The following is a 15,387-nucleotide window of genomic DNA, read 5'->3' as shown; positions in this document are numbered from 1 at the left end:
TATCAAACATCTACTAATGCTACCATGCAACTATCCATCTACTCTTAATCTTACTTAGCAACTTGAAAAGAAATTTTACTCTAACTATTTGGAAGTAGAACCATGCAATAATACCAAAGGCTCTTAATCACCATGCAAGTCACAACAATGAGAAAGAAATAGCAAATTTTGGCATTATCTTTGCAACAATTTTCTCCGACCATTACAAATGAGAGCAAATGGCCTTATATAGAGGCCAAAATGTACAACCGACGATAGAGATAGAGAGGCAAAACTGACAATCCAGATTGAATCCTAGAAACCCTAATTAGGGTTGTCACCCCATCGGCCAATGAGAAGACACCACCTCGTCAATGGACCAATGAAAAAAGTGAAAAAGTAGCAACCAATGAGAAGGCACCAAAATGGTGGCTGATTAGAATTAGACACTTGTCCTATTCTAGAAGAAAGAGAAATTGCCACTTGGGCTTACATCAAATGATCTAATATAACTCTCCCTTTTTCTTTCATTCTTCTAGCTAGGACAATGAACCTAGCTAGCCTTTCGTTGACTTCCTCCATAGGAGAACAAGGTGTATGCTTTATCTTGAGTTCAGTCGATTTCATCATGCTACTTGCTGCTTGTAGTGTCTTCTCATGGTCCTTCTCGTACTCTTTTGCGATAATAAAAGCATTTAGGGCGGAAAGGGTGCCCAAATGTTTCTTCTTGATAGCAACCTTTCCTAACTCATCCAATCTGGATCCAAATCTTGTCTCATTGATATCCTCTTCTCTGATGTCTTCAAAATCAAGCGTCATCCCAACGTCACTCATCATGGTTGAAATGGAAGTGTCGACACTTGGGCTGTGATGTGCAACCACCTTCTGTATCTCTTCTTTGCCAAGAGGGATTGTCCCTCCTTTAGCCTGTCCTTTACCTATATCATGTTTACTGTACCGACATTGGTGATGCAATAAGGTTCGTAAATTCTGGGCTTAAGTTTCTCTGATCCACTTTTCTTCAAGGAGCTCTAACTATACGGCTGTAGACAAAGAAAAACCCTATCACCCAGCTCAAAACTCCACTCAGTACGATGCCGATCAGCATATAACTTCTGTTGGTATTGTGCCTACTGAATGTTATACCTGAGAACTCTAAGGATGTCCTGCTGATCCAAAATCCAATCTCTGGCCAGTGGCACTTTGTTGTCCTGTAAGGCTAAATCAATAAAAGAGAGGCTCGTAACCATAAAGGGTGGGGAAGGGTGTCATTTGAATAGACATGTGATAAGTGGAGTTATAACAATACTCCCCCAAATACAGCCACTTAATCCATGCTCTCTACTGACTTGCAGTGTAATTTCTCAAGTATCCCTCCCCCCATTTATTCACTATTTCGGTTTGACCATTCGTCTACGAGTGATAGCTAGTGCTGGGGTCAACTCTGTACTTGTCAATCTAAAAATCTCCTACCAAAAGGTGTTGAGAAACCTACTATCCCTATCACTCACAATAGTCCTAGGTAATCCATGGAGGTGGAAAACCTCTTGAAAGAACAACTCAGCCACCTAAGAGGCTGACCAATCCGCGGCAATCATGAAGAAGTGCGCAAACTTAGTCAATCTATCTCCCACCACAAAAATGCAATCTCTACCCTAGACCCTAGGTAACGTTGTGATAAAATCCATGAAGATACTCTCCCACCTCTAAACTGGAATAGGGAGAGGTTGAAGTAAACTTGCGGGAAAGCCCTATTCAAACTTGTTCTGTTGACAAGTTTGGCACTCTCTAACATGCTGCAGTACATTGTCCTATAGCCGCTTCCAAGAGAATCTTTCCCTAATCTACCTATAGGTTTTGAAAAAAACGCGGGTGCCTTGCTAATGGTGCATTGTGTATTATGTGCATAATATCCCCCTTTAGTTTAGATTCGGGTACTAGGTAGATTCTATTTTTGTAACATATAATATCATACATTACCTTGTATCGCTCATCCTGAATTATACCATCCATAATTTGACATGCGTGAGCATTTTTAGAATATTCCACTAACAGCTACGACCTCCAATCTGCTGAAATCTCAAAAATGGCATAGCACTCTAGCACTGGGGGCCTTCGAGAAAGAGCATCAGCCACTATATTATTTTTGCTTTTGACATAATGTCAAAATCGTATGCTTGGATCTTGCTGACCCATTTTTGTTGCCTTTCATTCAATTCCTTTTGTTCCAAGAAGTAACATAAACTGTTATAATCGGTCTTCGCCGTAAATTTACTTCCCACCAAGTATTTCCTAAACTTGGCTAAGGCATGCATTATGTCTAGCATCTCCTTATCATAAGTAGAATATAGTAATTCGCTGCCCCTAAATTTCCTGCTTTCAAAAGCTATGAGATGACGATCCTGCATCAATACCGCCCCGATTCTGCTTCCCAAAGCATCAAACTCCAAAACAAAGGGCCTAGAAAAATTAGGAAGTGCTAGCACTAGACATGTACTCATCACCTATTTCAATTTATCAAAGGTTGCCTTTGAATCCTCTGTCCACGTAAATGCCCCTTTCCATGTCAGATCGGTAAGGGGTCTACTACTTGGGAAAAACCTTTGGCAAATCATCAATAATAGGAACAAAGACCAAGGAAACCCCAAAACTCAAATACATCTCTCGGTGGTGGCCAATCCAGGATCGCCTGTATCTTTCTCCGATGCACCTTAACCCCCTCAGCACCAATCACATGACCCAAATAGAGAATCTCGATTAACCCAAATTCGCACTTAGACTCTTTTGCGAATAAAAAGTGTTCTTCCATGAGGCTAAGGATCTCTTCTAAGTGTTGCAAATGTTCTTCCCAAGTCCTGCCAAAAATTAATATGCCATCAATGAAAACCAACACACTCTTCCTTGGTTGTTTTTTGAAGATATGGTTCATGCATGACTGGAAAGTGGTTGGTGCTTTAGTGAGCCCAAATGGCATCACGAAGAACTCATAGTGTCCGTAGTGGTTTCTGAAAGTTGTCTTATGCACATCCTCCTCATGCACTCGTATTTGGTGGTATCCTAATCGAAGATCTATTTTCAAGAAATAAACAGCCCCATGGAGCTCATCCAGTAACTCATCAACGTGGGGGATCGGATACCTGTTTTTAATGGTTCTCTTGTTCAGGGCGCAGTAATCTATACACATCCAAAGGGTGTCATCCTTGTTAACCAACACCACTAAAGAGGCAAAGGGCCTAGAACTGGGTCTGATATGTCCCATATCTAGAAGTTCCTTGATCATCTTCTCTGTCTCTTCCTTATAGTGCATGGGGTGACGATAAGGAGTGGTAATGACTGGTTTGGCACCCTCCTCTAGCTCAATGATATGCTCAAACCCTCTATCTGGTGGAATCCCTGGGGGCAAATCCTCAAATACCCTCCTGTGCTTGTCTAGGACTGTCTGAATGTCACAATGGTACTGCTATCCTGTAACCTATGTCTCCTTGGACAAGATGAAGTACTGTGTCGCCCGTTCTATATCATCAGGCCTCAAAATGGCTTCCATCCTATGAGCTATTATCAACCTAGGTCCACTATCTGGTATGGCTTTTAGGACTACTAACTGACCACCCTATAAGAATTTCAACTGCATGGTCTCGTGATCAAAAGTGTACCTGCGGAGAGTCCTCAACCACTGTTTGCCCAGAATGGCATCCAACCCATCCAAATCAACAACATAGAAGTCAGTCTCTAAAAGATAATCATCAAACTGTATATGAAGACTGGGTACTTTCTCTGTGCAACTCAAAACCTCACCACTGGCTACCTTCACTTCAAACTCAGGTATGTCAACTATCTGCAAGCCTCTCCTAGATATCATCCATGTGCTAATGAAATTATGGAAGGCTCCTGTATCCAAAAGACAAACAATGCGCTGAACCTTAACCACACCCTTAACTCTAAAAGGATGACATGTTGAGTCACTAGAAAGAGTGGCTATAATAGTAGGTTGTTCCATAGGGGCCCTCTTCTTTTTACCTTTAAGGGGTTGCTCCTCAGCTTCTTCCTCCTCGCTATCCTCAACATCATCACCTTTCGATGGCTCTCCTTCATCCTCGTAAAGAACCTCAACATAGTGAATCTTTCCTTTACCAAGGCATCTATAATCGAGGTTCCAAGGTTCCCTGCAAGTGAAGCACAATTTCTTCCTCCTAAGTTCATTACATGTCTCAAAATCCAATCTGGAAGGATTTGATTTCTATTGGTTTTTGTTTCCTTGGGTCGATGTAGTCCCTCTATAGGATTTCTTCGGAGGCTGCAATAGTGATAAAGGTGAATCTAAATCATGAGTGATCATAATCGCGTCATCCAAGGTGTTCGGTTTAAGTACCTTAACCAAACCCCTAAACCTGTCCTGTAATCCCTTTGTGAATAACATCACCTTGCGCTGCTCTTAACATATCCGGCACCATCACTAATATACGTTGAAACTCATTAATGAACTTATCCATGGACCCACCCTATCGTAACTAAGCCAAATCCCTGTAATAGACTTCAATATCTTTCCTATCAAAGTGAGTAATCAGCTTGGAACTAAAAACCTTGTATAAAGTTATGTGGCCATGATCCTGGGTGACTAATCCGTGATGCCACCAATCATACGCTACTCCCTCAAGGTGCATTGTTGCAAATCTGATGGCTTCCACTTCTGCCATGGGCTTAAGTGTCAAATAGGTATCAAGCTTGTGAATCCAAGCTCTAGCTGATGTCTGACTGCTGCCATCAAAGGTGGGGAGAGTTAACTTGTTCATAGCACAATTTAGGTCCCTGTTAGGTGCCCTTGGTATCTGGTCTTGCTACTGTCTATCAGCCTCCCTTTTCTAATTTAGGTACTGGACAAAAGTCAAATTTTGTTTAATTGGGTCTAGAAACAAATCTCATTCATCAAACATTGCCATAACATTGTCCAGTAGTAAATTTGGTGCTACTAGTGGTACTGCTTCTTCTTCTACATTAAAAACTGGCATTTAGGGCCTATCAATATTGCGTGTGGGAGCTCTAACAGTGCGAGGGGATCCGCTACACTACCGCCTCCACTGTGATGGCTTGATGCTCTTCTATGGGTCAGAACCAATTGTTGCATAGTACCTACTAGTTGCTAAAGAGCATTAGCAATGTTGTCCTGTCCATCTCTAATAGCCTACAACGTTTCTCGAACTTCCCTGTCCTATTCAGTTTCAAGATGTGCCATTTGAATGTTGTTTTCCAATTCAGCCTGTCCTGTATGATCAACCTGTGGAGTAATATCAATTTGCTCCCCTGTTCCAAATACTACTTCCTCATCCACTATAAAACTATCTTCAATCTCAATGTGATCTAAAGAACTTGTTTGCTCCGGCTGTAGATGACTGTATTTGTGTTGTCTTTTACTCATTCCCGGCTGTCATTTTTGGATAAAGAATAGGTCTGCAAAATTTTGGTTATTTCCCACAAGATGGCAAGTCTTGAGGCTTTGATACCAATGCAATAAACTTCACTGAATCTAACCACAGAGTTCAGATTTATGACTGGGTATTTTGTCAAACAGTTATCAAGTGATATTTACTTCAACAATAAATATATGCTCAGAATAATAAATACCATTGTTTAATGATTCATAAACTAGGAGCCAATGAGTGTAACCATTAATATTTCAAAGAGATTCATCCACGTGTATAGACTAATTCTTTGCATTTAACATTCATTCCACATGATGATAGTAAATCAGTCAACCTTCATTATACTCAGAGTACAATAGCAATGTTATAGTCTGGAGGTTTAAACAATTGCATAGGGAGGTAAAAGAAGTGACAGACCCGTAACTAATGTGTGATCTTGGATGTGTCAACTTGTAGGACGTACAACTGTCGCCAAGGCTGGAGCTCGACTGCAACCCGACTGTTATACTCTCAGCGGCCACCTTAACCACTGGAGGAATGTCTGCTAACTGTGTAGGAGGAGAGAGTCACTATGTGACCAAGTCTGAAAATGATGTGAGGCCCCTGCTAGAAACTTTCCGCATAACACCCAAGCGTGACCTTGTTATTACTCCTGGTTTTGAGGACGTGACCCAGCAAAACTTCCAGTCCACAACTCCTAGCTATGCGTCACTTACTTCCACTCTGACTTTATGCTCTAATCCAACAAACAGCACCAGCTACAGCCAGGGTAAGCTTAGTTCCTTACTCTCTTTCGATTCCTCACCAACAGCATCCTAGCCCAAATGACCACTGTATGATGTTCATCATGCGGCTTCCTGTGATGAAGAACTTTTGATTAAATATGATCTCCTGCCTTACTCAAAAAAATCTATCAGAGCTACTTAGCAAAACCAATGAAGAGTGGGGGTGATGTCCAACTTCTTCAGAAAACCAAACTTGAGGGATTTTGTCCTCATAGTTCAAACCAGTCACATCATTAAAGCAACCAAAACTTCAAAGTATTTTGAGTTGATAAATTCTTGGTGTGAATCCCAATGCAACCCTTCTTTTTATAACCTCGAAGTGAGTGAAAAAGCATTGAAATAAGGGATGTGGGATAAAACAACAATTTTGTCCTGTAGTCACTTAAGTCACTTTATAAAGTAAATGACTTTATAATATAAAGTAACTTTATCCACGCGCTTTAATATAATAACTAGAACACTTAAGAGAAAATCTCTGACGTGACTGGTAGGCATCCTAATAGTTAATGCTGTTAATCTATCCGGATGTGGAGATAGATTAACCTTGCACCATAACAATAGTGCAGAGAAGGGGACATGACAAGAAAATTGTCACTCAAAAAATGGAAAATCTGCCCCAAAAACTACTACCAAGGAAGAAATCGCCCCGCTGGAGAAGAAATTCGCTCAACCAAGGGAGAGGAGTGGAAAAGAATGAGGAAATAAGAGGGGAGAAGCCCCTTCTTATATCCTCCAATTGTTCTCCAGAGTGGGCCGACCTGCCTGGAGGGAAACAAAATTAAAGTTATACCTCCAAAGATGGCCCAGTTTTGAATAAAACGTGAAAATAACTAAGCCCCATAGTGAAATTAGCCCATTTAATTGTTAGTTTGACCTAAAATTGCAAAATAGAAATAAGGTTAACCTAGCAGACGTCAAAATTGTCATTTAACATTTTGGCAATTAAAATATCATTAAAATCGAATCTAGCAAGCCGAAATGAATTTCCAATTCCAATTTACCAATTTCCTTTAACATTTCTAAAATCCCCTAGGCAAAAATTCAACCAAATTAATGAGATTTTGCAATTTAATCTAATTTCAATTTTGCAATACACTTTCAATTTTTTAACAAAATAAATCCTCTTTCCTGGCAATCGAAATTCAAACTCTAAATTCAATTTCACCATCAAATTTTCTTTTCACCAAAAAATTTTCAAGATTTTCCAAAACGACTAAATATAAAATTTATTTTGAAAATGCTCAAGCTTGTTCAATTATATCAAATTTTCAAAAATTCGTCTAAGTCCAAAATTTGCAATTTTTACCCTACTAGATATCATTTTAACCATTGAAAAAATGTTGTTGAATTATGTTTGGGCCTAAGAACAAAATTACATGTTCCGGAAAAATCAAGTTTTGCACCAAGTGAAAACAAACCAAATCAAATCCTGGCCTGAATGCGTCCAAAGTGTAAAATCATCAATTCAAAAAAAGACCTCTAGACAACTTCCAAATTTGGCTAAAGGCAACCAAAAATTTCCAAAAATCCATCAAAATTGCCAAGGCTTGCCCAAAAAAGAGGGTCCCTAAAAAAATTTTGGGGCGATGGTGTGAAAACCTCACAACAATATCATGAGTATTGGTCTCTTAGAATATTGACATTCAAAATCCACCAAGTATTCAAAAAGGTTTGATATCACATCTGATATCATGAGTATTGGTCTCCCAAAATACATGATATTCACCAATTACTCAAAAATGGTTGATATTACATATCATATCATGAGTATTGGTCTCCCAGAATATCAATTATATTCACCAAATACTCTTTGCATAATGGTCTTCTAGAATGTTGAGATGCACGATATTCACCAAAACTGAGTAATGGCCTTCCAGAACATCAAGTCGCATGATATTCACCAAGTACTCTATGAGTAATGGCCTTCTAGAACATCAAGTTGCATGACATTCACCAAGTACTTTGTGTAAATGGCCTCCCAGAACATCAATTTGCAAAAAATTCACCATGTACTCAAAAATGTTTATAAGGTATGTGCACACACATTCTCATAATGCTTACCATATAAACATACAACATTCAAAGTATAATCTATTATGATTTGCATAGACATCGTAAGATATCCATCATAATAGAAAATTAAGTTATTGTAAGATCATCACCTTTCAATAACTTCTGCAAATACAAGTAACATCATTTGGAAGTCATCACTCCCTCATGATGTACATGGGGGTAGGCCCATTAAAATCACATAGTCACGAGGTATATTCAAGAATCACAATCCTCTTGATTGCTACAATTTATTGATCATTGGAGAATCTATCTCAACATGGTTTACTCCCTCTGAATCAATATGACCAAGATCGTTGAAGGTTGACTAAATCATATCCTCTATGTTCTCCCTCTCTTTCAAAGTTGCCTCTAATGAAATGCTAGGCTCCCTCTGAATCTCAATCTCTCTCTTCCAACAATAGCATCCTTTTATTCCATGTACTTGACCTAATATAATTATGTGATTCTACCTTTACCTCTCTGTACTCCAACCAGCACTAACTACTTGAATCAATCCTTTGTGGACACGTGCGCCACCCTCATGTGTAGTTTTGGTGATCCTTATTCCACGTCACATCTTCTTTCAAGGTGGTTGTTTGTTCAATCTTAAATTTGCGTGGTTTACAATTAAGTTTTTATTTTCAGCAATGTTATTCCCCCTTGCCTTGGTTATACCTGATGCCACATGTACATTTTATTTTCTTTAACTATCCTTTACTCTCCCTTGACCAAAACTTCTATTTGTATGGTTTTTGCACGCAATGAGTAGGCATGGGAACAGTTTGCTCAATGTGTCTTTTAATAATCGATGAATGGAGGAGTGACCCATCTCAAGGAAGGTACTAAAACTCGTGCTGCAAATATTCCCTAGCTTCATGCGGTGATATTTGATCCTTTGCATTGCTAATGATAGCTGAAACAGTGACTATCGACTAGTTGCTAATAGTGCCCATTATATAATTAGTAGCATCGCTAAAGGAATCCGCTATAAACTCTATGCGCATCTATAGAGGTCCCCACATTCCCCATTGTCTAATTGGTGGTTCAATTAAATGAACTCTTTATATTACATTCTCTGAGAGTGGCGGGATTCCCCTGCGATCTGTATTTTTCATCTCCTTCCATAATCTTGCTCGGAATGATCGTTATAAAATTGTTCCCTTTCAATCCAATGGCTGTACGTGCCTATTTTATAGTGGGTCACAAGAGCGACGACAACACTCAGTTTGATTTTGGGTCTTCCTGATTTCAAAGCTTTGATAAAAAATTCCATTTGTTCTAATATTGCTCTTATCGGGCTGACGGATAAGCCATCAACCTAATTAGAAAATACAAATATCTTTTAAGGCACACACAAGCAGCACAATAGAGCTTGTCTAATCGTATCAGCGACAGACTTGAACCATCACCATAACAATAGACACAGCACATGAAGACCAAGATGCATTCTTGCTTGCCGTACATTAGTGATTTACCTCGTGCGCAATCTGCTGTCCTGTTATCAGTCAGCAGATGTTGTACCATAGGATTATCTTGGGTCATCAGTGACTGGATTGCTGTGAGTATGGGCATTGGTTTGATCATTCCAACTGTATATCTTCTTATTAAATTGCTCCGTAGGATATGAAAGCCTCCCATCTGTTTCCTTCCACATATCTTGCTTTAGAGCCTCTTGACTGAGCAATGGTGTTCATATATATGTATTGAAATCTCTTATCCGAAGAGTTCAAACCTGCTCTGATACCATGTTAGCTTTTAGAGGACTGCTGCAAATGTATCGGCACTGCCATAATGTCTAATATGTTTTTTCCAAATGCAGCATCATCTTTTCTATATATATACGAGTAAGTAAAGAATAGACATGTCCCTTCATGGGACATGTCTGTTCATTAACATAATCACAATCTTATAGTTAATTACATATATAATATCTCTAATCTATATATCCATCTATATATATATATATATATATATATATATATATATATATATATATATATATGTAATGAGCCTTGCTCAAATTGATCACAAATTACCCTAATTTTCTACTGGTAATAAATGGTTACAAGATGCACAATGAATATAATTCTTCCTTTCACCTGTTACTGTACTAAGAGAATAGGATGCATCTACAACCAAGACATCTTTACAAGATCTAAATAAAAACTAATATCAAATCCAAACTCTGGTATCATATATATAAATAAATGCTTAATTCTGATAAAGACTGACACCTACAGTGGTAGCATATAATATGCATGAATAAACAAGAGAAACCTGGTTCTTGAAGTCGCTTTGAGTCTCTACTGACAATGCAATCAATATCTCCAGGTATTATGCCCTAATGACAAGATAATACAGTGTTCCTACAACAAGCTCCTGTAGCAAATGCCCTACTTATTCTTCCTCTTCACACCTGGCCCTTGGCCACAAATTCGGCACAATGAAGTGACTGTAATACCACCTCCAATCGGCAATAATTCAGGTGATGTTTCACACCCTCAAAATTCCTATCATTGGGAGTTTTCGTTCCCAAAAACAAATTGATTATCTGCAGGCCCTTGGCTCCACAAATACATAGGCAAATATCAATAACAAATCCGGATGCCTTCCCATGAGGCTCTCTCCTCTATTTATATTATTCTTGCCCCCCTTTCTAGAAGAATCATAAGTGTTATCTTATCGCACTATTCTGGAAGCTTCCTCCTTTCCAACAATAGATAAGCTGTGCTTCTCGACGATTCCCTAATATTAAATTAATTAAATATAAAGTCATCTTTTAATTTTTTTTTAAAGTATTTAATGACTTTATAAGAAATCAGTTTAAGTATTTCCACTTAGCCTTCAAAGGACGAAAGGCTAAGAAATCTATTGAGAGGCTAAAGAAATGGGGACATTACAATATATATATATATATGCATGCTACAGTTTATCAGAGAGAAGCTACAAAACATCAACATAGTGTGGCTGATTTCTTAGCAAATCAAGGCGTGACCCAAGAGGAGTTAGAGCTGATTGAGTATTGGTCTGAACATTGGGAATACGTGCAAGATGTAATCAAAAGAAACTGGAACAAATGAAAGATGCACAGGATTAGATGGTTGCCACAGTCATGAATGAAGAAGTCTAGAATTGACTAAAGATGGTCAGGGACTTTTGGTAGCATGGATTACCTAAAGATTTTTTGGGGTTGGCTAGTTCCCTATCTGAGCTGTGTCTATCCACCTGAAGGTTATTCGGTGTTGCAGCTTCTTACCCTGTTCTGATGATGGTTTCAAGACTATTGCTGTGTGGATGCATTCTAGTGTTATTTGCAGGTGTGAGGAGTGGCTTTCATAGACAGTACCTAAGTTATACAAAGCGAGAAAGTTTAGAACAAACAGAATTGGCTTATTTTGCTAATTATTAATTATGTAGGTGTAGTTGGAGACTTAGTTTATAACTTAAACAGAATGTATACATAAATATTATATATATACATTATCTATATATGTATGCAGATATATTTAAACTTATATATCATATATATATATATATATATATATATATATATATATATATATATATATTATAATAATTTAAATATATATACTATATGTAATTATACATATATATATAATTATGTGTACATGGACATGCATATATATTATAAGTAGATTAAAATGTATATTTGTATACGTACATGCATCCAGACGCACGCACATATACATGTATATATAAATTTATATACATATATGTCATAGCAACGCAACCACTTGGAACCTTCAACTATCAATCTTCAGCTCTACATATGTACTGGCAAGCAAAATTGAAAGATCAACAAGTGAATTAGGTTTGTGTCTTCCAAATATTAAGTATGGTAAAATGAGTTTGTTGTAACGTTTCAAAATAATCGGAGGTCACTCTTCAGCGTTAAGAAGCCATATTATTAGGTTCAGTAGAGGTCACTCTTTAGTGTTGAGGAAACTAAGAATTTTCGGCATGCAAAGTAGAGAAAATCCTGGAAATTGCACATTTTGGTCTTCAAAATTACACAGCCTCAGAGTTATAAGATTAATACATAATTTATGTTAAAACTGATTTAAAGGTTTGAAAAGTCACAGAGTGTTTTGCCGTATTTCAACAAACTTGTTAATGCTTCTCTGTATTTGATATCATTTTAGCTTTGCTTTCCTTTTGTATTCATTTGCTTTGTTCTGGGCGGTTTAACCCTGTCGACTATTAACTATCCTCCATGGAAAGCCTGTATGAACAGGTGATGCGTTTGTTCTCTTGCCTTGTGGCTGTTTACCCCTAACATAAAAGGGATCAGAAATTTTTTATTTTTCCCACTACAGTGTGCATGAAGATGTGAGGTGTCTATTTTCTGCCCTTGTGGTTGATGAGGCAGATTTTGTAATTTTTCCCAATTGGGTGATATTTATGTCTGGGTTGCCTGCCCTTAGCTTTCGAGGTTTTGGTTATAGGTATACACCAGAAATATCAACAGTGCTTGATAAGTTAGCGATGCATAGACAAGATTTCATAACCCTAGTGAACATGCAACTGATCAACACATTAAACGGCCTGAGATTGCGATTCTTGCTTACACGAATTGGATTGAATCCAATAATTAGATAATAATTTGAAAAGGTGGCAAAAATTCAATTGTAAAGACCATATAATCATAAAGCCCAAAACAAATGACTCTAACGGCACGATTTATTAAATTCAAAAACATAATATGCTTTATTTTTAGAATGCGCTTGAATCTGAATTCTTAGATTTCAACCAAAAAGATCTTAGCCAAATTAAAACAACTGTCGTTTTATGGTTAGGGGCTGTTTTACATACATTTAACGCATCTTTAATGCGGTTATGATCCATGAGATAGCGTACTACTTCCCAGTACTGTATCGGATCCCTGCCTTCTGAATGTTCAAGAATTTTGAAAGGAGACATCCCTTGCTTGAGCAGGTACAAGACCTTCGCCCTCCTTCTCTTTGCAGGCAGTCTTTTCAGATCAGTACGTTGGTCAATTAGCAATTGGGCAGAGCTAATTTCTACTCTGGCTGGGAGACTGACTTTCATTCTCCTTGACCTAAGGATAATGTCCGTATTGTCTCTTCTCACTCCCTGTGATACCCAAATTCTATCACCGTGAAATGCAACCGCAACACCACTCATCTTTGCTCTCTGATAATCGTAAAAACATCGGAATAATCTAATGTTGTTAATAATCCAGATGGAATTTGGTTTCACGGTAAATATCTCGCTGGCAAGAAAAATTCTCCCTACTAAGTTAAAGATAAAACGAGAACGAATTAGCAAGCCATGCATTCCCTCGAAAAGATTCAAATCCTCTGCAGATCTTGCTATTTGCCGATAAAGAAGACAGCATCTAGATTGTGTGTTCCCCACACATTTTTTATAGTCGAGTTTTTCTTGTATTGATATGATATGATTTGATAGATTTTAATGACGTTCACGAGACTAAAGTAGTCTATGGGACCCATGCAATCACCCTCTCGAGTCCGGAGCCAAACTAGTCAGTTGCAAAGTTTTGGTTAACTTGTCTCTCCATATCTGAATTTTGATAATCAAATCCGTTGTTCTCTTCACTTGATCTTCCTCGAATAAATAGTTGAAGTCCTTGTTATGCAATATTTTTGTATAATCAGATCTGATGTCATTGTAAGCCAAGCATTCCTTGACAAAGTGTTGCTTTGTCTCAACTATTCCCGTATTACAGAATAAACATGTTATGTTTGCCCACTCTTCCTTTGGAACTTGCCATCTACCAATTTCACATCGCAGCTGATGTGAACTAGTTCTAAGTTGTGTCATCAACATTTTTGCTTTCCAGTTAATAGGTGCCCTTATATAGGCCTTTTCATCATGACTAGAAGTGGGATTAAATTCTTTAATGTAATAAGATTTTTTCCGCCTTATGTGTCTTGTCCACAGAATATTGCGGAATTTTTCATTGACAAACTTCTTTATTTCTTTAATGTTATCCGGGCAAGTTTGGATGTTGATATCCCATTTTTAAGTCCATTTGTCATTTTGTTTCATCCATGTGCTTTTTCGCCTCACAAGTTTTTCCTCTATTACCAACTTGGGCCAACAATGTGTTTCCAGACCTTGGGTTTTCTTTAAATAGCTTAGCATCTAGATAAATGTGATGGCTTCTAATGGAAAGGAACTCACCTCCACCAAAAGGATTTCATACGGAACTGTGGTCTTGACTTTAAGATTGCATGTGATGAAGTGTTTTTGAATTCTTTCTACTTGCCGCCATTTTTGTTTGGACATACTACCGCCCCACACTTCACATCCGTATAGAATAACCGAAGTGACCAGCAAACCAAACAGAGTTTTCATGGTCGTCCAATCCCATAATTCTGCGTTCCTGCACTTGTTTTGTAAAGAGTATAACGCCTTCCAGCCCCCTTGGATCCTTTTCGATCTGCAAGTATCCCAGTTGAGTTTGTTATGAAAATCGATGCCCAAGTATTTGTACTCTTCCACAATCTCAAGGGGGCTATTTTCAAACAGAAACTTGTCTTGTATGCCCCTGTTCTTCTTTAGTGAGAAGATCATAATTTTGGTTTTGCTAGTGTTAACTTGCATTCCTACATCATTGATAGTTGGGTTTGATAAATGCCTAGTTTTGATTGTTTTTTCTAGTGAGCGTGACCCCGGCCCCACAAACTCGGGAGCTCATGTATATATTTTTTTTTTTCAGTTTTGAAATTATTTTTATTAGAATAAAATTTTAGGATTTAATAAGGGTCAACTAATTTTTTGTAATATAATTATCATATTATCAATGCATAAGTTATTAGAAAAGACACAGAATATTTTAAGTTGATTTTTATGATTAGAGGATATAGAACTAAAATTTCTTACATCTTTTTCAAAATAATTATTTTAGTCGAAGTAAAGGATAGTTAGTTTATCTCAACATGCATTGTCTTGACATTTTTAAAATGGTTGTTGATATATTAATGAAAACCAAAGAGTGTAAACAAGCACCTTTCCTTTTATAGTGTCAAAAAATGTAAGTGATAATAGAGAGACGTGGGGACTCGAGAGTACACCTCATATACTTTCATTTATTTTTATTTCTATTTAACCAACCAATTGGAAGTAGTGGAGTTATTTTCATAAGC

General features: G+C 37.7%; 1 protein-coding gene across 1 annotated transcript in view; it reads right to left on the bottom strand.

Annotated features, from left to right (window-relative positions):
- LOC149572129 (uncharacterized) overlaps positions 1 to 13,635 on the bottom strand; it is a 73,533-nt gene extending 59,898 nt beyond the window's left edge. Inside the window, exon 1 of the mRNA XM_089813422.1 lies at positions 13,067 to 13,635. Within this exon, the coding sequence (XP_089669548.1) occupies positions 13,067 to 13,552 (486 nt within the window). The 5' untranslated portion in view covers positions 13,553 to 13,635. The remainder of the gene's footprint in view (positions 1 to 13,066) is intronic.
- Positions 13,636 to 15,387: the final 1,752 nt, after the last annotated feature.

The sequence above is a fragment of the Cupressus sempervirens genome, chromosome 2 (genome assembly GCF_028749045.1).
Source record: "Cupressus sempervirens isolate cs-2001-9-10 chromosome 2, ASM2874904v1, whole genome shotgun sequence".
Lineage (NCBI taxonomy): Eukaryota > Viridiplantae > Streptophyta > Pinopsida > Cupressales > Cupressaceae > Cupressus > Cupressus sempervirens.
Note: the sequence above shows the minus strand (reverse complement) of the source record. Positions and strands in the feature narration are given on the sequence as shown.